The sequence below is a fragment of the Aristolochia californica genome, unplaced genomic scaffold, assembly GCF_029961685.1.
Source record: "Aristolochia californica isolate CCGP_79_NKW_82.1479 unplaced genomic scaffold, dmAriCali1.0.hap1 SCAF_1, whole genome shotgun sequence".
Classification (NCBI taxonomy): Eukaryota; Viridiplantae; Streptophyta; class Magnoliopsida; order Piperales; family Aristolochiaceae; genus Aristolochia; species Aristolochia californica.
In genome coordinates this window covers 4,143,971-4,169,964 of record NW_027181770.1, presented here as the reverse complement: position 1 = coordinate 4,169,964, position 25,994 = coordinate 4,143,971, and the positions used below count along the sequence as shown (strand labels likewise).

The 25,994-nt window shown below is 38.2% G+C and overlaps 1 protein-coding gene across 1 annotated transcript; it reads left to right on the top strand.

The window, feature by feature from the left end:
- Positions 1 to 407: 407 nt before the first annotated feature.
- On the top strand, positions 408 to 25,794 carry LOC137943079 (protein SGT1 homolog). The gene is made up of 10 exons (XM_068788776.1): positions 408 to 722; positions 2,628 to 2,697; positions 2,795 to 2,919; positions 10,867 to 11,014; positions 16,239 to 16,335; positions 16,477 to 16,542; positions 19,528 to 19,666; positions 24,883 to 24,968; positions 25,044 to 25,148; positions 25,294 to 25,794. Exons 1-10 carry the CDS (start codon positions 551 to 553, stop codon positions 25,399 to 25,401), a joined length of 1,116 nt encoding a protein of 371 aa, XP_068644877.1. The 5' UTR covers positions 408 to 550; the 3' UTR covers positions 25,402 to 25,794.
- Positions 25,795 to 25,994: the final 200 nt, after the last annotated feature.

Here is a 25,994-nt window from a genome sequence, read left to right as displayed (position 1 = left end):
TAATCATCATGACTACCCTTGTTGAACAAAGGGATCCATAACATGTGGAAGTTTATCGAAACCCTTCATTATTATCTTTGATGTGCTGACCGGGTCTCATGTGTATGTCGGGTTCGAGTTAGGTTCAGGAAAACCCGTCCCGGACCTAAGCCCGAATGGTTTTTTCTCCCGGCCCGTTCCGGGAACCTGAGTTTTTCGGGCAGGGTCAGGTCGAACTCCCCGTAAAATCCGACCCGATGCGCACCCCTACCCAGACCCATGGCTACGATACGAATCTAGTTTTACTAGAAAAAGAGCGTTTCTCTTTCTTTTAAATAAAAGGATCGCGATAACGAAGAACCCGCTTCAAGCCTTTTTCTGTCTTTTCAGAAAAAAACAGCAATTTGATGTTTGAGCTGTTAATTTGTCTAGAATTTTCCACTCAAGACTTGATGGCGTTCTTTAGAGTGCACTAACAGGCTGTCTTCGCCAGCAAGACGTAAGCTCCATCATTCCTCCGGTCTCGTCGAGTAAAACCGAAGTCCTCTCTATCGTCATTGTGCGTGCTTCAATGGCGTCGAAAATTGATCTTGATTTGGAGAAAAGGGCCAAGGAAGCTTTCGTTGACGACAACTTCGAGCTGGCCATCGACCTTTATTCACAAGCCCTTGAGATGGACCCTAAGAAGGGCGATCTATTCGCGGACCGTGCGCAGGCCAACATTAAGCTAAGAAACTATACTGGTACGATCATGTTTTCCCTGATTTTGAATTTCGCAGCATGACACTCTAGAGCACTGAATAAAACTATCAACTTTGACTCAATATCCCCTTTGACAAAACTTAAATTTAATTTCCTAGATGGCCATGTCTAAAAAGCAGATCCGTTGTGAGAGTCCTAGATGAGAAGCACACTGCAAGAGATACTTTACTCTGAGCGGGCTTGGATTGATAAAAAAACTAAGAGAGAAGTAGGTTGCTCTGAACACCCACTGAGAGAACTTGAGAGTAAAACGAAGCAGCAGACATACTGGTCAGCTCTACCACTCTACTTTTACCGACCTCTAGCATAAAAAAAAGTCTGGCAACTTCCTCTTAGGTTTTAGAATCATACCTCAAGAAATGCGTTACTTTAGGTCGGCGTCTGGATTGCTCCTTACTAAGGGAGAAAAAAGTTTGCTCTGAACACCCACTGGATGAGCCTGAGAATGAAAGGAAGCAACAGACATGTTGGTTAGTTCCACCACTCTACTTATACCGACATCTAGCATCAACAGAAGTTCTAGCAGCTTCCTCTACCTCATGATTCCTTGATCTCCACCTGAAACTCAAATCCCAACTGTCATTCCTAAGAGAATGAACAATAGAAATTTGTCGATCCTCAACGACATTATATTGTGTGGGAAAAACAGACGCTAGGGTCATATTACTTACCCACATGTCATGGCAATCTAATACCTGTGGGAACACGTGGATTTGCTTGTGGATAGTTTTCTGGACAAAACTTACACCTAACATCGTGGATGATCATACCTAAGAATTGTAAGAGTTCTAAGTTTTAGAAGCACACCACAAGAAATGTGTTACTTTAGGTGGGACGGATTGCTCCAAACTAAAGGAGAAACAAGCTTGCTCTGAACACCCACTGGATGAACCTGAGAGTGAAACGAAGCAACAGAAATGTTGGTGAGCTCCACTACTCTTATACCGCCTTTAGCATCCTAAGAAGTCTAACAGCTTCCTCTACCTCATGATTCTTTGAACCCCTCCTGAAATTCATATCCAAACTGCCACTCCTAGAAGAACAGACAATAGAAAGTTTGTAGATCCCAAACAACTTTGTATATAGTGTGGAAAAATATGTCATAGGGTTATATCACCTATCCACATCTCATGCCAGAATGGGGCAGAATTTCCTTGACTGACATGCAATCTAATGCAGGAACATGTGCTTCAGCTCGTGGATAGTCTTCTAGACACAGGAAGCATACCCTGGAATGGGATCAGCTGGAAACCTGGAATTATGCACGTAATTATTCTTAATTTTTTTTAAATGAGTAATTATACTCAATTTAAAGGAGCTTGATTCATAAGGTGGACATTGATAGCTAAAACCCCTAGACACTTTGGCAAAGATGCCTCCTCCCAATTCACTAAAGGATAAACGAAACCTATCAGCTGCCCCTCTCCAGAGGAGGTGATCCATATGGACTCCATCCTTCAAGAAATGCTAACTGGCTGTGGCAAAAAAAGAATGATAGTATCTGGAACACTTGCTAAGGTCGCCTTGACCAAATTAGCCCTACCCTTCTACGTTCATAAATGCTTCTCTAACTTTTCAATTATTGGGTTCCACTACTTCTTAGCCAATCATGCAAGAAAAAGAGGTATCCCAAATACGAGGTTGGCAGAGACCTTACTCTACACCCCAAAACCTTACTAAAGGTGGCCCAATCAGTATCCAACAATTGACTTCCATAAGAGAAGACTTAGACTAAATAACTCTTTGACTGGAGGTAAACTCATAAATTGTTAGGAGTAAACAGTGAGGACCTAATCCATTGTTCTAGTGCAAAGAAGTACGAAGTATGTATGCCTTTTTTTGTTCATGTGTGTAGCAAATAATGAATCACTGAAGTTTTGTTTCAGAGGCTGTTGCTGATGCCAACAGAGCAATTGAGTTAGACCCTTCAATGCCCAAAGCTTACTTGCGCAAGGGGTCAGTGCTTTTTGTTATTTTTGTTTTATATCTATTTGCATTTATGAAATTCTTTCTAACTAATTACCATTGCCATTCCTCTCATTCCTACTTGCAGCACTGCTTGCATGAAGCTTGAAGAGTATCAGACGGCAAAGGCTGCTCTTGAAACTGGTGCTTCTCTAGCACCTGGAGATGTCAGATTTACCAACTTAATTAAAGAATGTAATGAGCGTATTGCAGGTGAGTAGCACATGTACATATACCTAAGTAGTTTCTGTTAATTAATTAAAGAATGTAATGAGCATATTTAAAAAAAAATAGTAGTTTCTGTTACTTAATAAAATTTGAACTTCTGAAATGTCGAACTAGACCATGATCCTATGTTTGAAGCTTAGGCCATTTTAAGCACTTTCTTCTATCAGTAGGCCTCTTTTTCTTGCTTACTACTAAAAAATGATGATTGTTCTTTTCAAACACTGAGCAATTTAAAAAAAAAACTGAGTAATTTAAAAAAAAACACTGAGCAATTTAAATTAAGCAAGAGAAGAGCGAATATATAGAGCGAGTATCTTAAGCTCCAACTTTGACACAGGTGGAAAAGTACTATCGCTGACTGGAACCTCGGCTAGCAAAAAAGCTTGAAATTTTGAATTAAGAAGTAGACCAGTGCTTATTTTGCTTATTTTATTTTAATGAAATGGTGGTATAATTAATGTGAACTGTTTTTTGATGTTAGGCCACTTTTAAACTCCTTGCTGCCTTCATTAAGGGGGGGTTAGTCAACAATGAAGTTGAAATGAAGTTCACGCACATTACATAGTTCATTCGATTAGGCCGTTAGTGGTAAATGAGCGCCAACATCATCTGAAAAATGCAGGTAATTGTCTCAGGCTAAAACCATGAAATTGTGATTCATCCCAATTTTGCGAGTCATCCACTTGAAGAGTCGCTCAGGATGCATCGTTCCATCCCCTGCTGAATTTTTTTTCTCTCTCTGGCGCTCTCTTTTCCCTCTCGGCATTCCTCCCCTGAATTTTTTTTTCTCCCGCTCTCTTTTTCCTCTCGTCTTTGCACTCCCTTTGGCTTCTTCTCCCTTTGTCTCTTCTCCCTCTTGGCCTTCCTCCCCCGAATTTTTTTCTCCCTCTCTCTTCCCTCTCGACCTCCATCGCAAAGCCGCCATTGCCAAGCCTCCGTCATAGTTGCCTATTGCCGCTCCGTCGTAGAGCCTCTTGGCCTCCCTCTCTTCTCCTTCTCGGCATACCATCGCCTCTGGTGTACCGTCGAAGCGCCGCCTCCGTCGCAGTTGCCTGCTGGCCCGCCGTTGTCTCCCTGCCATTATCGGCACTGTGAGGAAGACGACGTTGTTGATTTAATTTTTCTTAAGTTAGGAAAAATTAAACCAACGTTATTTTAATACTATAGTATTTCATTAAATAGTATAATATAGTATTTCATTAAATAGTATAATATAGTATTTCATTAATTAGTATATTATTTTATAGTCACACGTAATTATTATATTATTTTTATAATAAATTGTAATAATTAATATAATATAATATAGTATAGTATTTAGTATATTAATATATTTTAATACTACATTAAATTACTTATTAGTGTAGTAACCATGTTTATCTTGGTTAATTATCTGTTTAGGTATATGATCTATTTAAGTATATTATAAAAAGTTACTCGTTCTCTTGTTTACATCATATTTTTCATTTTGGAGCACTAGCATTGAAATCTGTTTTCTAGTGCACTTGAACTCATCTACACTAACACCCAAGGAAGAGTTGAAGTTGAATCAAATCATTGCCTTGAATTTGAAGTTTAACTTCAACTTCAACTTGAATGTTGACCAACTTCAACTTTAAGGAATACCTTACTGATTTCAAATGATGCTCCATCTGTCCATGTGATTGCTCTTGGTTGGAAGCTCAAAGGCTCCTAAGAAAATTCTCTTCTTGATTTGGTGTGCCTTGAAAAAGAGAAGGGGAAAGCAACTTCTGATCTTACTTGTAAGATTGTGATGGTGCATTTGAGATCATCTTCCTTTATATACTCATTATTGTTCGTTTGTTGCCTTTTTAGTGAACTTATCAATCAACTCGTTGGCTGGTGCCCCTGTCAGGTGGTAACCTTCTCTATTTTATCTCCTGAGCTCCTGGTCCTTGGTGTACATGCAAAAGAGAAACCAAAAACCTCAGTTGGCAGAGTCATTGAGAAATTCATTCATTGACTTCTTTCATGACGGTATTTCTTCATTATTTCAAGGAATGCTCTTGTCTTATGACCCTTAAGGGTTGGGAGTTCACATACTCTCTACTCACAAAATTCTTTTCTTCTCTCTCTCTCTCTCTCTTTCTTTCTTTTCTCAACTTCTTAGTTTTGCATGGTATTAGAGCATTAAGGTCTTGGTACAGAGGAGTTTTAGCCAAATCTAATTCTTTTCTAAGTTAATGACTTCTCTAGGAGTGTTTTTTCAAGCCTTTTTCTGCTAATCAAAGTTAAAGGCTAGTTTTGTTTTCCGTTTATTGTGCCATAACCTAGGTTTTAATGGCTAGGGCTGCTTATTGAGCAGTTTAATAGGCATTTTGTGCTTGTAAAGGGTTGTTTGAAGTGATTTCCCCAATCTTGTTCTTGCTCAAGTCTGGACTTGTCTCCATCATCAGACCCAGTGCTGATGTCAGCATTAATTTGCATCTCCTAATTGATCCGAGTTTTTTCTCCCTCACAAGCCACTTGATAATTGTATGGTAGTGGTTTCAATTGAGGTTTTTGTGCTTTAAATCTGAGATGTATGGGGCCCCACCTCATTTATGTAAGTCAAATTTAAAGGGTTTTATTTTTTTTGTATTGGTGGTTGTGTGGAAATATTTCTAGATTGTTTCTTTTGTCGATTGAGTAGTTTAGGGGAACATCATGTCTGAGTTTGGTGAGTTATTATCCCTGTTATGATTCAGATTGCTTATGAGAAGTTGAAAAAATTACTAAAGATGGTCTAAGTCTCTGGATGTATTTTGAAAGCCAAGAGGGAAACTAAATATAGTAGGGACGACCCTACTATGCTCATGACTAAAGACTAGGAGGCAAAGGATGGCTAGATTATAACCTGGTTAGTTCACTAAGTCAAGTCCAAGATGGGGCATCGAGTTATGAGTTGTAAGACTGCGAAAGAGTGTATCTTTGATCAAGAGAGCAATTTGCCATGAGTTTATGAGCTATATGCAAAGTTTTTTAGTTTGCAAAGAGAAGATAAGTTAGTAACTCAAGGACTTTATTGAATTGCAAGGACATTTGCAGTCCTTTTATTAATGATGAGAAATCTACTTCGCAAGAGAAAACTACAAATTCAGGTGGCAAAGTTCCTTGATGGCCTGGGCCTCAAATATGATACAATTTGAGCCCATTACTAGCGGATGTTGATGCTCACGTTGAAGAAGGTTTTTAGCTGGATGTGCAAGTAGAGACTGCTATGGTGCCTAAGAGCAATAAGGCCAGTAAGTGGATAGAAGCTGCTACCTTCAATATTCAACCTACTACAAGTCTATCAGAGACACCTCCATGGATGTGGAGGGGGTTGAGGACAAGGTTGAGGTTGAGGTGCCATTATCCATGGTAGAGGCTGTGTTGATGGTAAGAGTGACAAGAGGTGTACCCGTTGCCAGTGCAACAATTGCTTCTTGGATAAGTGCTGGGATAAGTTTTGCAGACCAATATGGGCCAACTCTGGTGTTCCAAAAGGTGATGAGGCTATAGCTAGTAGTGAGGTATGTTTATGGTGCTCTAGATGAACTTTAATGGCTAGCATAGAGGTTGGTACAATTGACATCATCTACCACATTTGTACACCAAACTGATTCATATCCACAACCACCATGGCTAGCTTTGGTATGTTTGCTCTCCATGTGACTCCTCCTACATGTGTAATTGTGGTGCATGTACGTGCATGTTATGTCCTTCCTCACTATTTACTTCCCGTTGTTAGTTATCATCTTTTAAGTGTATTACTTGGTTGATGCTTGTCCTTGCTTGTTAGTGGTGTAGGCATGGTTCAACCTACTTCATCCTTATCTTTAGAGTCCATATTATTTAGACTTAAATTTACTATCAACTTGTTATTTGTGAGTTAAATTGCTAATTCCTTGAACTGTTTAGTGGCTTTTGTCGTACTCAGTGTGTATTTCAATACCTCCAAACGAGGAGGACAATTGGTTTAGAACATAATAAGAGGGGCTCTACCACTTGGAAAGTATATCAGTGCAACCCTCTTGTCTCTATAGGTAGCTATACCACCTTACCTATGGCACTTGCAGTTAGGACTTCTCTCCCCAGCCAAACTACTCTCGATGTTTCCATCTTTGTCTTCTACCTTACCTTTTTAGTGTGAATCTTGTTAGCTGGGAAAGCACCATCAGGATTATTTCCATCTACTCATAGTCATAGATGTATTAGTTTGTTTGAAGTTGTCCATTTGGATGTATTACTAGGTGTCTAGTCTCTTTGATTATCAATACTTTATTTCACTTATTGATGATTTCAGTAAGTCCACATTGGTGTATTTCTTATTGGAAAAATCTGAAGCATTTGATGTATTTGTAAATTTTTACAATGAAATAAAAAATCAGTTTGGTGCTTCACTTTTTTGCATTTAGATATGATAATGAGCTTGAATATGAAACACAAGTTTGATTCTTTTTGTACAACTAACGGTATTATTCATTAGTCTTGTTGTGTCTATACCTCACAATAAAATAGGGTGGCAGAATGGAAGAGGCCCTATTTGGAGGTCATTATTCCTCCTCCCAAAATTTTCCTCTACAACAAAATGTTTCGTTAGGAACAGGATGTGAACTAAGTTCTGGTCCGATTGGTGGTTGGGAGACAGGCCTCTTAACATTTCAAATTCTTATGAATATTACCACAAGCGCCTCTTCCACTGTTAATGAAAAACAAGCAGTAAGGTCTTATGATGACTTTGAAGGTTTGAACTTTGAAGATGTATTTGCTGCTTGGGAGGCGCAGCAACATGATAGAATAGCCATATAATATGTCAGGAAAGAGCAGACAACTGAGTATGCATGTGGTTTGGAACTTGTAGACCAAATCCTAGACCAGGGGGGAAGAGATGTTGAATAACCAACTACATAATTCAGGTATGCTAAAAAAATTAAACTTTCAAAGGGCAACCAGGAGACTACTTTAAGATGAGTGAAAACCGAGAATGAAGAAAATTATCTACCAAGATCTGTAACTTCCTCCTTTCTTCTTCTTCTTCCTCTTCTTCTTCTTCTTCTTCTTTTCTTCTTCTTTTCTTTTTCTTCTTCTTCTTCTTCTTCTTCCTCTTCTTCCCTATCTTCTCTTCCTTCTCCATCTCAGGAACATAGTCACTTTGATACCTTGTAAATATTCATGAATGTAGGTGACATTGTGGTTGAAGATGTGAGAAAGAGAGAAGACATGGCAGTAGAGAGAGAGTGTGCTAGAAAAGGATATTCATGTTAAAATTCATGAGAAGCTCTTAGGCTTCTTCTTCTTCTTCCTCTTCTTCCCTATCTTCTCTTCCTTCTCCATCTCAGGAACATAGTCACTTTGATACCTTGTAAATATTCATGAATGTAGGAGACATTGTGGTTGAAGATGTGGGAAAGAGAGAAGGCATGGCAATAGAGAGAGAGTGTGCTAGAAAAAGTTATTCATGTTAAAATTCATGAGAAGCTCTTAGGCTTCTTCTTCTCTCCTATTTATAACATAAAACAATATTAAAAAAGACACTAATGTCCCTGATTCCATTACACCCTTGGAAATAAGATTATATAAGAAAGTACTTTTGTAGAAACCTAAGTAAGTAGAAACTACATACTCTAATAAGACTCCTTTAAGACTACTGTAGCTCATTGTTTTCTGTCCTGTTGTATTTTTGCTTAGCTATTTTACTTTGGTTGTCTTGCTTTTCCTGTAGGTTTTGTTGTTTTTTCCTTTTCTAAATAAAAATGATCATTTTGTCAACAGAAAAAAAGAGACTTAGTCGATTGATACAGTGAAATCTAGCAAAACAATTGCTCTTCTCTAATGGTGATAGTTTTTGTTTTTTTGTTTTATCGTTTTTTTTTTTTTTTTGGGATGATGGAGATTTGATGAAGAGAAGGGGTTAAAAGAGCAAGTTAGATAAAAAACAGCATTCCAAGGAGCTGAAGATCTCCAAAGGCAACTTTATTTTGGTGCTACGTGTATATATTTGTTATTGTATCTAGTTGAATGTGAATCATGTGACGCTCCTTTAAAAAAAATCTGTACAGTAGAAAATTGCTGCCAAAAAGGATCCGTAGCTAAAGAATTCAGCACATTCATTTGTTTAGTGGGGAGTGTTGATGCCATAAATCTCTTCATTTTTTTTTTAGTTTTTTTGAATGTTGTGAAAAGCAAAATCACAGAAAGAGCAAAGTCAGAAATACAATGATTTGGAATTCTAGAAACTCTCAATTTACTCTGCAAATGCTTTCTCCATGTCAATCTTCAAGGTTACCTCTTTTTTGCCCCTACTTTTCTTTTCTTCTACAAGCTCATAACCCATAAATGCATAAGTGAATATTGGCTCACCCTCTACTGGTGCACTTTCCAAGTGCTGCTTATGATTTGGAGGGGAGTTTTCTCCAGCTTTCTTGACAGAACGTCAGCAATCAATTTGGATGGACTTGAGATCAAGCTGATTGGCTTATAGTCTCTTAGGCTTTCTGCGTCATCTTTCTTTTGATGGAGAGCAATGAGAGAGACTTTCAACCCCTTTGCTGTCAGACCTTCCTCATACAATACAACAAATGTATTCTCTATGTCTTGATGTAATAGTTCACAATTTCGGGAGAGAGATTTCTTCAGCCTTCTTGACAGATCTTCAGCAATCAATTTGGATGAACTTGAGATCAACCTGATTGACTTATATTCTGTTGGGCTTTCTGCATCATCTTTCTTTTGGTGGAGAGCAATGAAAGAGGCTCTCATTCCCTATGCTGTCAGACCTTCCTCATACTATTCAACAAACATATTCCCTATGTCTTAGAGTAATAGATCGCAACTTTGATGATAAAATTCAGTTGTGCATTTGTCAGGGCTGGGGGATTTATCTGCTGGCATTGTTTTTAAGGCCTCTTCTATCTCCTTATTTTTATTTATTTATTTATGTTTTGAAAAAAATGAAAAAAAGAGACTTTGTCAAGAAAGCCCAAATGAAGGGGTGAACTGGTTTAAGAGGGGGAGAAAACAACCAAAATAAGCGGAGAAGACTAATCCATCAAAACACTAAAGAAACAGAAAAAGCAGAAAGCATAAAATAGTAATAAAGAGAAAAATAAGAAAGGGTGGGAAACACTTAAGTGAGTTGTTGACCCCTTCCCTTGTCAAACTGTCTGCCACTGCATTCACCCTCCTAAGAACCCGGTGCCAATGAATGTGTCTGGAACTGCTAATTGAAAAAGTGTAGGGGTCAGAAAAAGACTTTTCAAGCTTACTTTGCATACTTGCTCATATGAGTCTTGAGCTGCATATTTTCTGGCTTTGGCCGGCTAACTGTTTCATCTGTGTATAAATTTTGAAAAAGAAAAAGCTTGAAAATTCTTTGATGATGTTCTTTTTTTTTAATAAACTAAGAGCCCCTTGAATCGGTGTGGTGAAATTTTGTTCCTCCTGTGTCAATCATAGTGCGAAAGAACTTTGTGTTAGCGTCTTTTTCTTTTTTTGGGAAAGGTGATAGTTTCATTAAAAGACTGTCACCATCATTTCTTTTGAAGCAATATATTCTTTCTTTCTTGAAAAAGAAGTCCTTGTATTCATCCTTCAGTGCATCATGTGCTAAATCTGGTATTATTCTTCATGCTTTCTCTAGATAAAAAAACTGGATGTGGGAGAGTAAGTTGGATTGTTCTATCTTTTTGGTTGCTTAAAAAATTTCTTTTCAAGCTTCAGTTAGGATTATACAATATAATTTGTATGGGCACATTAGGACAAAGATTTGTAATGCCATTGTAATCTTGCATATTTATAGTTTTTTGAAAATGGTGATAATTGGTGTGTCAAAATGTTTAATCTTGTGATAGTGCACTTGGAAGCATTCATTATCATTCTAAACATGAAAAAGCTCCCGAGGCTCCATAACTATGACTTTGATGTAATTCTTGCAAACTGGTTATGCAGAAGAATCAGATGAAAATCAACGGTCAGTTACAAGCAGTTTGCCACCAAGCATAGAATCTCAATTAGATGCTCCTGAGTCCTTGAAAGAAAGTAGCATTGGACAGGGGATCTCGCATCAAGCTTTGACATCAACTAAACCTAAGTACAGGTGTTGCTTTCTCTTTCTTTTTCTTGTTTCCTGCAGCTGAATAAATTTTCTTTTGTCATAATTAGTGAACAGATATATTAAAATTCTTAAAGGAATATAACAAATTGACCGTGAAACAGAGGTGATTTGATTTTCCAAAAAATATTTGTTATGTGACATGTGTGTTTTCTTTCCTTTTTAAAATTTATCCTAAGTTCAATCAAGTTTTGAATTATTGGGCAAGTTTTGTTTTTGAATTTGCAATAAGACCATTACTACTTCTCAGGTAAAGTGCTTACATTATCACAAGAGACTTATTTCATGGTGGATCTTCTTGTCTTATGAGAGGAAATAAAAATGGAAAAGGAAGTATGTGTAGGGGGCAGCGGAGGGAGTAGGTGTTGGGAAAGAGGTTTACTATTAAGAAGCCCATAAAAAATCGAGCAGCTGAGAATTCATTAATCAAAACAAAGCATTAACAATAAACTAGCGTCAATTATGAAAAATACTAAAGAAATAGAGGAGAAATTAAAGGAAAAAATAGAAAAGAAGAAGTTGAGAAGGATGCATGGAATAGAGCAGCTGCAGTTAGGGTTTAGAAATGACCTTGAATTTTCTTGTATACTCACTCAAGAAAAGAGGTACAAAATGATATATATGCTTCTCTATATATAAGCTCTTATGTCTCCCTAATTAGGCCTTAGAATGAAACAAAAATTTAACCATATAATTCTAGCATAAAGATAAGCTAACAAGTATCCTATGAGGTACATATGACCATGGTAAATGACCAAAATACCCATTTAGATATATTTCAAGATTCCCCTTCAAGCTAGAGAGTATATATCAAGGAGCCTCAACTTTTTACAAAAAATTCAGATTCTCTCTTTCTCAATGCTTTAGTAAAGGTATCACCAAATTGGTCCACAAACTTGACATAGAGAGTGAATATAGCTTCACTCATTACAATATTGGCACAATGGCAATCAACTTTTACATGTTTAGTCTCTTCATGGATCATTGGGTTATTGGCATTGAATATTGCAGTCTGATTATAACAAAACATCTTCATAGCTTCTGTAGTAGGAAAAACCCAACTCTTGTGACATTGACCTCACCCGCAGATTAGATCACTGCTCAGTACTCTACTTGTGCATTAGAGTAGCTACGACATTTTGCTTCTTGTTCTTCTAGCGACCTACGTTTCAACCAACAAAATTTTAACACCTTAAGCTAGATTCTATCCAATTTAGACTTCGTATGATTGGCATCAGAATATCCTCCAATCTAAAAGTGGTTATGCGGTGCATACAACAAATCCTTTCCTGGTGCATCCTTCAAACATCGTAATATTAGGTGCATTGTTTCCAAATCTTTCTTCCTTGGGTGCTCTATATATTGGCTAACCATAGTCACTACAAATAATATATCAGGTCGAGTCATTGTAACATAAATAATTTTGCCTACTAATTTTCTATACATAGTCCTGTCTTTAAGCTTGACGCCATCATTTTCATAGAGACTATGATTTACCTTCATAGGCATCTTAGCAGGCCTAGCTCCCAACAACCCATATTCTTGAAACATATCAATAGCATTTTCTCTATGTTAGAACAGTGCTTGCTTTACTCCTTGCTACTTCAATCCCATGGAAAAACTTGAGTGAACCTATATACTTGGTTTGAAACTTTTTCAATGTCTTTGACATCACTTCCTGATAAGACTATGTCATCAACGTATACAATCAACACTTTAACTCCAGAAGTTCTCTTCAAAACAAAAAACGAGTGGATATAGTGACTTGTAGCAAATCTGAATGACATGACCACTTAGTTGAATATTTCAAACCAAGCTCTAGGACTCTGTTTGGGGCCTTCAAAGAGCTTTATGCCGTCTACATATTTTTTTGTCTTCCCCTGAGCAACATACTTAGGAGGTTGCTCCATATAAACTTCCTCAGGGAAAGGTCTTCTCACTGCACTAACACCCACACCGTATATGGACCAAATTATTTGACGATATTTTTAACCAACTCATGCACTGCTTTAATGGTAGTATAGCCCAACCCTTGGAACATACTACAACCCCAGGTGGTGAAAAGCCAACATCGAGGTGCCAAACCTTCCCATCGATCTGGACACTTGGGATAGTCAGATCACCATTTAAGAAAGCATTCTTAATATCCAATTGGAACCAATGTCCAACAGGAACAAGGGCTAGTTGTTGACAACTACATGAATCCATATTTGAACTAAGGGCAATGTGTGCAACTTGGGAAAAGGTCTAAAAGACATCCACTTTTATAGTTTTGCGTCAACAAGTTTGGCTTTATATCTTTCTATAGGACCATTAACCTTGTACTTCATCGTGTAAACCCAACGACATCCAACTATAGTAGTATGTGATGGTGGATCACATGACATTCACCTTCCCCTATCAAGTAATGCTTCCATCTCTATATATATGGCATGTTTCCAATGAGAAGACACAGGTTCCTGTATAGAAGAAGGAATAGAACAATTGCAAACTTAGACAATGAAATAAAGCAAACAAACTTGGTAATTGGAAACTTAGTACCAAGTCGAATACAAGCTCAAACACTTTTACGAAGTGAGATAGGCACGTTTACCCTAGGAACTGCAAAGGAAAAAGGCACTGGTGCAGGTGGAGGAGAGGGTCCTTGTGTGATGTCCTTTCAAGATGTCCTTCATTTATAGACCTGCAATGGCTTTGGTGTTGGCGGCTCAACAACTAGCACAATGCTAGGAACATCCTCCATAAGTTGGGGTACACAACCATCTACTTCGAGTGAAGGAAGAGTACTGGGCTCAATGCACTGAAAAATAGGGGACATTCTCAAAAAAGGTAACATCTGCAAACAAGCATTTTTTTGGTTGTTGGACAACAACATTTCTACCCTTTTTGAGTACATAAATAACCAAGGAAGACACACTTGATTGTTTGAGAGATAATTTATCAGGAGATTGACCAAGAATGTGGACATAACCCAGAGCCAAACACTCGAGGACGAAGGGGAAACAACTCACAAGTCCGCTCGAGAATTTGTAAAGGAATCTTTCCACTGGGCGTAAATGATGGCACCCTATTAATCAGAAAGCAAGCAATGGGGACAACATCATCCTAGTAGGACTTATGGCCTTCATTTGAAAGAGCATAGCTTGAGCAACATCAAGCAAGTGACAATTCTTCCATTCTGCAACTCCATTCTACTGTGGAGTAAAGACGTAAGAAGATTGATGTATGATGCTATTAGCACTACAAAAAGTATCAAATTTATGATTCATGAACTCAAACCCATTGTTAGTATGCAAAATGTGGAGTGAAGCTCCATGTTAATTTTATATTTCGCTTTAAAAGTTCAAGAATACATCAAAGACCTCAAATTTCTCTTGTAGGACATACACCCATTTCGATTGACGAAATTCATCAATAAATGAAATAAAAAACTGTAAATCAAAGCTACTAGGTATCTTACAGGGACCCCATACATTTGAGTCAACTATTTCAAGTAAACGATAACTATGACACGGATTAGGTGGAAAAGATGCTCTATGGCGCTTCCAGAGTTGACAAGATTCACATTGAAATGATAAAAATAAAAGGTAAATATGCAAATAATTGGAGTAGCTTGGCCGAGGAGGGATGTCCTTGCCACAAGTACCATTGGAAAGGAGAAACAATTGCATTGTATGTTGAAAAAGACTGTTGTGTTGAATCTTCCCAAGTGGTAGAGCCTCTCTTTTGCATGGCCGAAACCAATTATCCTCCTCGTTTGGAGGTCCGGATAGAGACAATGAGTAAGATAGAATGTTACTGAACTCTGCGATAATTTAGAACCTCACTAACATATAACAAGTTAATGGGAAACATAGGGACATAGAACCTTCCCAATTCCACTCACAGGCGAGGTGGAACCATTTGTGCGTGTGATATGTTTGAATGAGGAAGACTGAGCTGAAAATAATCTAAACACACTTGACATGTGTATAGACATATCATAGCCAATAACTGATGAAGAGACTGGAGACATATAATGTAGACATTTTGGGCCATAGATGAGGAGGATTCAGCTAATTGTGTCATGCGTCGAGCCAACTGTTAGAGTTCATTTGGAGCACTAGGAACTCAACCAAATACACTACTAGCAGATGACTCTCCACTCTCAAGAAAACTCGAGTTTGCTCATGTAGATTGGCCAAAATTTATCCCATTTCTGAAAAATTATCAATATGCCCTCAATGGGTGCACTCTCTTAATACTACCATCACTATGGCCTTTGCCACGCCTAGATGTATCTTTTACTCGATCTCATCCACCTTAGCCATGTCCATGAGGTATCTTTGAGTGACCCTGAACTGGCTGGATATTGAGGGCAGCAACTTCTGTCCCTTTGTTTTTCTTGCTGCCTTGAGAACTACAAATACCTTTACATGCATTACTCTATTAAAGGCTTTTATGTATGTAGGCACAATATCATCTGCAAGTATTTAGGCACAAACTACATCATATTCAGAACTCAAATCGTCAAGAAATTTGGCCACTTGGAGCAGTTTCTGTTGCGTTCAAAGCTCACTTTCCTTAGAGGTGAAAGTATGATAAGTCTCAATCTCCTGTAAAATACTTTGCAACTCACTGAAATGATCAATAACCAATCAATCTCTTCTCTTTAATCCAAAGAATCTTATATACAACTAATAGATTTAAGATAAGTTACTCGGTTGATCATATAGAGCTTTTAGTGACTTCTAAATCTCCTATGAGATTTCACAATTTATCACATGCTTCCTGAATTTTGATTCCATGCCATTTAGAAGCCATGTCATGATTTGATTATCCTCTGCCCCCAAATCCTCATTCATTGTGTTAAGAGGATCATTCCTCAAGTACGTTGTCTTTTACTTAGCCTTTAGATAAATGCACAATTATTTTAAGGTAATATTGTAAATTATAGTTATTTATATTTGCAACTGATTGGGCAAAGACTTCTTTATTACTCACAATTGGTATCCTTAGTTTGATTGGGTGTCCTTGTTCTATAGTCGGTTATAGGGATTTACCTCTTTGGTAGCACCAAAATGTTCAAGCGCTCCTCCAAGCTCTCTCTCTCTCTCTCTCTCTCTCTCTCTCTCTCTCTCTCTCTCTCTCTCTATTTTTTTTATATATATATATTATGCTATGTTCCTATACATCCATATTATTTGATTTATTGAGGATCATAATGCAGGCATGAGTTTTATCAAAAAGCAGATGAAGTAGTTGTTAGTGTACTTGCTAAGGGAGTGCCAGCTGACAATGTGACAATTGAATTTGGCGAACAAATAGTATGTTATACTTTTTACACTAAGCATTTTATAAATTTTCATTTGCAATTTCTTTCAAGGAATCTGTTTTTTGACCTTTTTAATTGTATGTAATTATATAATCCCACAAAATTTTTATACAATTTGATCTGCTCTTTTCAGCTAAGTGTTTCAATTGGTAGCACTAGTGAGGAAGCATATATTTTTCAACCGCGTTTATTTGGGAAGGTAATGTGATGGAACTTTTATTCCGAAACAAAGCACTAGAATGGAACTTCCTTGTTTTCCATTTTTTAAAATTTCCTTACTTCTTAAAGAATGTGTTTAGTGGGAAAAAGTCCGACGTTGAGAAATGTTAAGAAATGCTAATGGGTTATAAGTTTGAGTAATAGACCTCCTAAGTGGCTAGTCATTTGGGATGGAATCGGTTCAACCCAATAGCAGCATCAGAGTAGGATGTGTGCATGGGCCGAGACCTAGTTTGTGCTCCCCAAGTTATTTGTGTATGGTGTTTTCTGTTGGATGGAGCGGATGGAATTGTGTTATGTATTGTTTTGGGAGTTTGTGGCCATTTCTTAGGCCCATTATATGTAAACCTAGACATGAGGGGGAGTCTACATTTAAAAGTGTTAAGAAATAATACTGAGGGAATTCCAAGTTATTACCTCTCTCTATTCCGATGCCCTGCTGCTGTGGCCAGTAGACTGGAATTCCTCATGCGGCGCTTCCTTTGAGGTGGCCCCAATGGGGAGAGGAAGTATCACTTAGTGAATTGGGTTGATATTTGTAAACCTGTCTTACTTGGTGGCCTTGGCATCAGGAGCATCTCGGGCACCAATTTTGCTTATCTTCTCAAATGGCTCTAGCAATTCAACACTTCTCCTTCGCTGATCTGGTGCTTGTTGGTGGCAGCCAAAGCTGATCGGGTTGGGGGGGGGGGGGGGGGGGGGGGGGGTAGACGCCACAAGCTTTCCCCTATCTGGAAGAAAAGCTTCTTCTTCTCTCTCACTTTTCGGCTGTTGTCAAATGGTTTCCCGGAAATTGTCTTTGTACCTAATTTTGGTCAGATTTGGGAGATAAACCACTGTTGGAATCCTTTTGCTCTTTCACGAGCCTATTAGACTATCTTGTTGCTTTGATTGCCGATTTCTGGTGTCACTCGGGTGACTGAAACCTCCACTTGCTCAGAAGCCTTACTGATGATGAGGCTTTGGAGGCTTCCCGTATTATTTTCGAACTCGGGAAGATTAAAATCAGACCTTCCACTCCTGATGCTCTTATCAGGACGCCCTACCTGAAGGGTCTCTTTACTATTGCTTCTGCCTACATCCGCTTGATGTGTTATGATGCCTCCCTACCCAACCACCCAATTGTTGTTGCTCGGTCTCTTCAAGCTCTCACTCACACCAGATTCTTTGTCTGGTGCGCTTGTTGGAATAAGATACTCACTTATGATGCTTTGCTTCGCTGCAAAACTCGTTGCTGACCCATCCTGCCCCTTTTGATACAACTCGCCGGAAAGCGTCTCCCATGTGCCCCTCCATTGCAGCTTTGCCCAGTCGTTTTGGCCAGCCTCCTGAATAGAATCGGGATCCAGTACTGCGTCGCTCGTGATCTCCCTTCGATGATTCAATCACTTGTCGGCCCTTGACTTCCCAAACTTGGTCAGCTCGTCATTTCCAGCTGCGCAGGTCATATCCCTTGTGCTCTTTGGAAGGAGCGGAATAGGCGGAAATTCCAGTTCATGGCCTCCTTTGATTCTGAACTTGCTGAATACATTGCGGGTTAGGTCTCAACTTGGCTCGTAACGAAGAAAGATTTCCTCCATCTTAGAAGTTCCCACCTTCGGGGAAATTTGTGTCTTGTTGTTGCTATGGTTGGGGCCTCTCCCTCTGTTGCTATGGTTAACTGGACCCCTCCGCCTATTGGTTACCTTAAACTTAACTTTTATGGTAGCACCTTCGGTTGCCTTGGGCTTGCGGGGTTTGGTGGTGTCATCCATGACAACCGCTACAACCTCCTCCTCTCCTATGTCGCCCCCTTGGGGTATCTCGGACTCCACCTCAGAGGATCTTGCTGGGTTGCTTCATGGCTTGATGTCCTTTCACGATTGTTTCTCTGGTCCCCTCATCGTTGAGGGAGACTCTAAAGTGATCATTGAGTGGTGCGCCAAGTCCAAGTCTCCTCCCTAGTGCCATTGGGACATCTTTATAGGTATTTGTAGCATCTCTTCATCCCTAGACTGTGTTTGGAATCATATATCTAGATCCACTTAACCATCTTGCGGATGCTCAAGCTAAACAGGGCACATCCCTCCAAACTTTTGATGTGGTGGGAGGCCCCCCTCTAGGTTGTAGCTTTTTGCTTATCTTTATATATTCACACTTTTCAGAAAAAAAAAAATCACTTAGTCTATTGGGTTAGATCTGTTCCATCCCAAAATGACTTGCCATTTAGGAGACCTAATACTCAACCTTATAATCCACTAATATTCTTAACATTTCTAAATGTTGGAACTTTTCCCACTTAACACTTCCCCTCATGTCCAAGTTTACACATAATGAGCTTGAGACGTGGTTACAGACTCTCAATGGAACACGCAGCACACATATGCTCATACCTAAAGAGCACACAACACATTCCCCCCTAGAGAAGCCCACAACACACTCCCACCTAATGGGGCCTACAACAAATAAATAACCTGACAAACTGGGCCTTATTCTATGCACATATCCTACTCTAATACCACTGTTGAAGTGAGCCTGGCTCCATTATAAAATTATTAACCACTTAAGAGGCCTATTATTTAACCTTATAACCAGTATTATTTCTTAATACTTTTCTATATTCGACTCTTTCTACTCAACAGAAAGTAGCTACAGAAAAGGTCTAGAAGTGAAACTTCTCAATTTTCTTAAATAAAGAAATAACTCTGGAAGTAAATGTTGATGTCATGCCAGGCTTCATTTCTCATATCTTCAAATAGACAAAAGGATTCATTTCTTATTTGTTGACCTTGATCTGCCTGTTCCCTGCTAGCCAACAATCAGATGTGTTTCATTTATCTAGGTTTTCAGTTTCTCTTTTAGTTTCTTTCTCATTTGAATCAATATGTTATGAAGTGTTTTCTTATATATCATGTATACTGTTTTTCATTGTGGTGGCTGAATTGTTTTACATTATTTGTGCTTTGGTTGCTGAGTGATGCACCAGATCATACCAGAAAAATGTAGATATGTTGTTTTGCCTAGTAAAGTAGAGATTCGTCTTGCAAAAGCTGAAACTATTAACTGGATGACGTTGGAATTTCACAAGGAGAATACTGTTCCCCCAAAATTAAATGTTTCACCAGGTATATCTTTCATCAACTGTAATATTTTATTCTTGTTTGAGATAGTGTTTGATTTGGACCATTTAAAAAAAAAAAGTCTTTGATTTGATCTGCAACTATGTAGACATAAAGAAGAGATAATTGTAGAGGTTGTGAACTGACCTTTCTTTATGATTTCGATCACATATACATTCATTTTACTGCTTGACTATCTCTTTTAGTAGGATACACAATTACTTGGATGAGGACTGATATTCCTTGATTTAGCGTTAGAAATTATGTATATCTTTCCCTTGACAGATTGTGATTTGATGCATGGATTGGAGCTGACCTTGAGTGGAATTGTTACCTTCTTCCTATAAATCTTCTCAAGAGAATTTTTACCCTTCTATCATACTTGCTAGATCCTAAGAAGATGTCTGGGAGATGAGCTGTTTTGAAGTCAGTTGTCTTGTATGGATGGTTGAGAGCCATTAAGTTTGTGGTCATGGAGGGACCAAGTGAATAGAGCCATGGCTCTCTAGAATTTGGGATGTCTGGCCAAGACAAGGGTGTCTTAGATCCAAAACACCATTAAAAAAATATAAAAAAACTCATAAGGCAGTTAAGAAAGTAAGCAAAAAAAACTTGTTCGACTTTTTTTTTTTTTGAAAAATAGTTGCCATACTTTTATCAAATATAATTGTGAAAATTTGGAAGACGTAAAATGCACTTCTTTAGAAAGTTTGAGAAACAAGTTGTCCTTTGATCTAGTGTTATTATTTTTCACTCAATTTGTTGAATTAATTAAGAACCTATAGTAAACTTTGACATAAGTGCGTTTGGTTGCCCCGGGCCGGCTGGTTAAAGAAAGCAATCTATGTATCCTTAGTGTTTGTTTTAATAAATTTAGTAGAATAATGGTGCAATTTGGTTTTAGTCAAATCAAGTCTGATTATGCGGAGTGAAATTGCATTTGTTATCTTAATTGTGTATGTGATGATAACATCAGGTAGTGACACAAGAAATTGAGGATGTCATGGAGTATTTGAAACACCACTTTTTTTTTTTGTTTTTAAGTGATGCTGATTTTTATTAAGACAAAAGCTCAAAAGAGCAAATTACCACTTTCAAACAAAAGACTTGAGAAAAATGAGATACTACCATGGTATTGAAGTAGCACAAAGCAAGCAATGGTTAGTACTGACATAGAGAAAGTATATTATGGATTCACTTACTGAGATTAGTTTACTAGGGTTGAAACTTGTGCATGTCTTGGTGGATCATATGTTAGGTTGGTGGGTCTCCGCAGGACTGGAACAATTCACCATACTTCAATGCTAACATCTACAACGGCCTAATTTATGACAACTTTCACCTTGAATCAAGTAGCCTTTGTCACCTTTTGTGAGGTCTTCTTGCGAAGGGTAGCCTTTTTCATACATCACCCTTCGGGATTCGAACATGATGTGGTGGTTGTTTTGATACCAAATTTAGGTATCTAGCTAACACACTAAAATCTCTAAGCTGATAAAAGGTGGAAGTTAGGCCCTGAAACCTATCCTACACTAGGCTGGCCCAACCTGTTGCTCACACCCAAGTTGGGCCCCACAGAACTGTGGCACCATAATGTGTCTCTACATGATGAGGAGAGTCCTAAGTTTAAGGACAAGACACTATACAGGAAACGGGCGGTAAATTATTATTGCTTTAGTTACACACGCTGATATTTCTTTTGCAATTGGTGATTTAGCTGGTTTCTTAAAGATCCATGTCATATACATTATGAAGCAATGGTTCGAATTATGGAATATCTCAAAGGAGCTTTTAGGAGAAGGTTTGCTTTATAAACCTAATCAAAATTCGAGTATTGTTGGCTTTTCTTGTGTGGACTCTGCTGGGTCAAAGTTGGATAGGAGGTCTACTAGTGGATTTTACCTATTTGTAGGTAGAAATCTTGTAATATGAAAGTGCAATAAGCAAAAAATTTGTCTGGTTGTGTAGGAGTTGGATATAGGGCTAAGACTCATACTACATGCAATTTGATGTGGGTTCAATCCTGGTTATTGAGTTTGGGTTCAATGTTAGTGAACCCATGAATATGTTTTGTCATAATGAATATGTTGGCTTTTTGCTCTTTCCTTACCAAACTCAGTAGTACTATTATCCGGGAGCACTCAGTTGATAAGCTGATTTGGAAGCCCAGTAATAATGGCCGATTCACTGTTACTTCGGCTTATTCTCATATCAGAAAGCAAGACTACAGTATTCATGAGCACAAGACGAATCTGGCTTGTAAACTCTCAGCGCCAAGCAAAATCAAAATTTTCATGTGGTCAGCCATCAGAGAACAAATTCTTACTTTAGACAACCTTCATAGAAGAGGTTTCACTGCCCCCGATCTTTCTTGTCTCCTTTGCAGTGAGTGCGAAGAGACAGTCCAGCATGTCCTCTTACATTGGATTTTCGTGGCAAGTTTGGATGAAGATCTTTCAGAAAATTGGGCTCCAATTGGGGCTACATCAGGACCTCTTTGGCACCTTTGAGATGGTTCGAGGGATTCCCCTTCCTCGGCTTGGCAAGTTAATTCTTTCGGCCTGTTTTGCGCATGTTCCATGGTGCATTTGGCTCTAGCTGAATAACCGAAGATTCAATTCCAAAGCTAGCACCCCAGACAACACGTCTTCTCATGCCGTTGGCGTCATCTCGAGTTGGCTTCATACAAAGAAGGATTTTGCCACTCTATCGGGGGTTTCCCTTCGGGAAAATTGGAATTTGATCGCTCATTATGTCTGGCCCCAGCAGAGCTCCGAGTATGGCTATCTGAGATCCTCTCCCTTGCGACTGCATAAAACTAAATTTTGATGGTAGTGCTATTGGATGCCGTGGTCCAACAGAAGCAGGTGGTGTGTTTAGAGGTCACAATGGAGACCCTATTATTTCTTATGCTGGTATGGTGGGCATTGCCGATTCTAATACTATTGAAGTTAGTGCTCTGCTGTTCAACCTCCAAATCTTCAAGGATCGTCTCCATGGAAAGTTAATCATTGAAGGCGACTCGAAGACGGTTATTAGTTGGTGTTCCAAAGACAACCTCCCCCCTTGGTGCCACTGGCCCATCACTAATAGTATTGTTGACATTGTATCTTCTACGCATTGTAATTGGAATCTCATTCCTAGATCAACCAACTCTTTGGCTGATAAATTGGCAAAATTCGGAACTTCCCAGCAATCTCTCATTGTTTAGGAAGGCTTTCCTCCTTTGTAATATGCTCTCTTGAGCTTTTGCCTTAATAAAAATCAGCATCATTTAAAATAAATAATGAAGTAGCTAAATTTATAGTTAGCTATCTAATTTTCTACAAAAGGACCAAGCATATCAGAGTTAGGTGTCATTTTAGTTATGAGTGGTGAAATTGCTAATAATGTCTGATATTTAGACCAGCTAGGTGACACATTAACGAAGGCTCTCTTGAAGAAGGGATTTTGATTTTGTAGTAAGTTGGGGTTTCCTATATCTATGCCCCTGGTCAAGCATAGAGAGTTGTCAGTGGGGGCCGCATCTGTAATTATATGAATTTTGGTGTTTTAGTTATGAAGAGTGGAACGGTCATAGGAGAAGCAACTAGACTTTAGGGTGATTATTGACGGTCATTGTAGTCTTTTTGACAGTTATATCTTTGTTAAATGTTTTATGGTCTTATTCAGACCTAACTTATGATGAATTGAAGGTTGACGGTAGTTGTTTTCTCTGGTTGAACTTGATGCTTTCATAATATCTTCAATTTCTGCTTCTTCAAATGCCATATAACCCAAATAGACGACCAAAAAGTGGTCTTTAGGTTGTTAGATATTGAATCTAGTTACAAAGTCGATTAGATTGTAAAGCATTTAGAACGAAGAATTAAATTGATTTGATGAAAAGATTATAAGTTTGTCTATTCATGGCTTATGTCTGCATTTTGCATTTTCATTTTTTTTTATTGTTCATTCAGATATCTTTGATTTCCCTCTTTTTTCCCTGAATGTTGAAAAATATTATATTAAGCAAATGAAGAAAGTGCAAGAATGAGCAAAGGTAAGCTCTGAAGCATCAATAAAGTGTTAATTACATGAAGTAGAAGACCACAAAAAGCAATTAGGATGAATCTCCCATGTTGACAACAAGATCCTGTATTGATTTCTCCTCTTCAGCTAGGGTGTCAGCTGTGGAATTTGCTATTCGGTGCACATGCTGCCAATTCACATGTAGGCCAGTGATGCGGTCATTAATTCTCAGTAGCTCTTGGTCAAATCTCCGTGGGATCCCTTTCCCTAAGCAGTTACAACTGAGGTATCTCCTTCTGTAATTAATGGTCAAGAGAAATGATCAGTGTAAGAGTATTCCTTTTAAGAACCTCAGAAGATCTCCGACAGTAGAATCTCCTTCCCAATTGGCTCAGAATATGAGAGGAGTGGCCTAATTATAATAACATTTCACATCAGACGTATCTTTTTGTGTCGTTAAGACATTTCAAATGTTTCATACCTTGATACAGCATATGCGATCAAGATCGAAAGCTCTACTATGCTTTGTTAAAATAGGGTTTTCTTCAATGCATTTTAGATTCCTAGACTTGTTTTGGGCCTTGTTAAATCAAGCACAACTAGTCCAACTTCTCCAAGATGTGAAGTATCTGAGCAGGTTAGACCTCCTTGTTTCCCACTAGCACTTATTTTCTCGTTGAATACTCCAATGGACCAGCTCAATAGAAGTCAGCAAAAGTGATACCACATGTTAGTTATAGTCCTATGGGGCTCAACTTGGGGTACGACCATCAGGTAAGTTAACCTAGTATGGGATAGGTTTAAGGACTGATTTTTCTTGTTCTATCAGTTTTGGAAGTTTTGGTGTATTTGGTAGGTACTTAAGAAAATTGATCTTACAATCCTAATTTTTATAAAAAGATGTACTGGGTTTTGTAAATTTTCTCTTCAAAGGCTATAGTTGAACCTAGGGATTCAAGGTTTTGTTACTGATTTGTGGTTTTTATGTGTTAGCATTCTCTACGGTAGACAGTTGCTGTCCCATAAAGGGTGTGCATGTTTCAAAATATGTATTTCTGTGGCAAGTGAATGTATTCACTAAGTGCTGGTTGATACTAAGTTGATTGTTGTGATGTGATATTTATTAGTTTAGAATTGGGTTGAGATATTAAGATTTGAAGCTATGTAAGATGTTCCCATCAAGGCTTCTTCTTTTGGTTGATCTTCTGCAGCTGAGAGCTCACATAGGCCGATATACCCATCATCAAAACCGAGAGGTGTGGATTGGGATAAGCTAGAAGCTCAAGTCAAGAAGGAGGTAGGTAGAGAGAACTAGTGTTTTCAGAAGTTAATCTGCTGGAATGGGTTCTTTACGAGTAGTTGTTTTGTGTAGGAGAAAGAGGAGAAATTAGATGGTGATGCAGCTTTGAACAAATTATTCCGTGACATATATCAAGATGCTGATGAAGACACTAGAAGGGCTATGCGAAAATCTTTTGTAAGTTGACTTTAGTAATATGTCCTGATGTCGTTTGAGATTCTAGCTTCACCTTGAGAAATGAACTGCTCCCAAAGTCACTAGTTGAGTGCACAGTTGCTATCTGTGTATGTAGCTTGACTTTGTTTCTCTGCTCTTTCTGCAGGTGGAATCAAATGGAACCGTTTTATCCACTAACTGGAAAGAAGTGGGCACAAAAAAAGTAGAAGGTAGTCCTCCTGAGGGTATGGAGATGAAGAAATGGGAGTATTAATTGTTTGTTATCTAGTTCGTGGTGTTTCATATTGTTAGACGTTCTTGCGGTTCTTTAGGGGTTGTAGATGCTAGTGGCATCATTGTCATTTATAAGTTTTGAGCTTTGTTGGCTTTTCATCTTGCCTTTTGAGAAGTAGCGTGTTGTGGATCTTGTTTTAGCTTGTATATTGTGACCATGGTCTGCATATAAGTATACAGTTGCTGCACCTCCATCGTAACTCTTTTATGACATTGCAGTACAGGGCTTTGGAGTATGTGGCTTTTAAATACTTTTTAAAGGACTGCCTGTCGTTACACATTTTTTTTAGTTATGTCATAAATCTAGTCAGCTTTCTTTATTTTATACTACTTAGGGTGTCTATCACTGATTGTATTTACTTGTGCTACAAAATTGAAGTAATGGTATTTTTGGAATATTGTTAAAGAATGCTTGGGCCCGAATCGTACCTTATTTTAATTAGCTCGATCATCAATTTTATTAATTATTTATTTCACTACATATAATTTTTTATAGTGAGTAAACTCTTTATCTTTACAAAAATGAATTGTCAAATTTTCATCTTACGTGGGAGAAACAAGGCTAAACAGGTT

What these genes read in the sequence shown, in the direction of transcription:
- LOC137943079 (XM_068788776.1), top strand. Translation starts at nt 551, where the DNA reads ATGGCGTCGAAAATTGATCTTGATTTGGAGAAAAGGGCCAAGGAAGCT. An exon ending in TAAGCTAAGAAACTATACTG is followed by an intron (nt 723 to 2,627) that starts GTACGATCATGT and finishes GTTTTGTTTCAG; the next exon opens with AGGCTGTTGCTGATGCCAAC. An exon ending in AAGCTCAAGTCAAGAAGGAG is followed by an intron (nt 24,969 to 25,043) that starts GTAGGTAGAGAG and finishes TGTTTTGTGTAG; the next exon opens with GAGAAAGAGGAGAAATTAGA.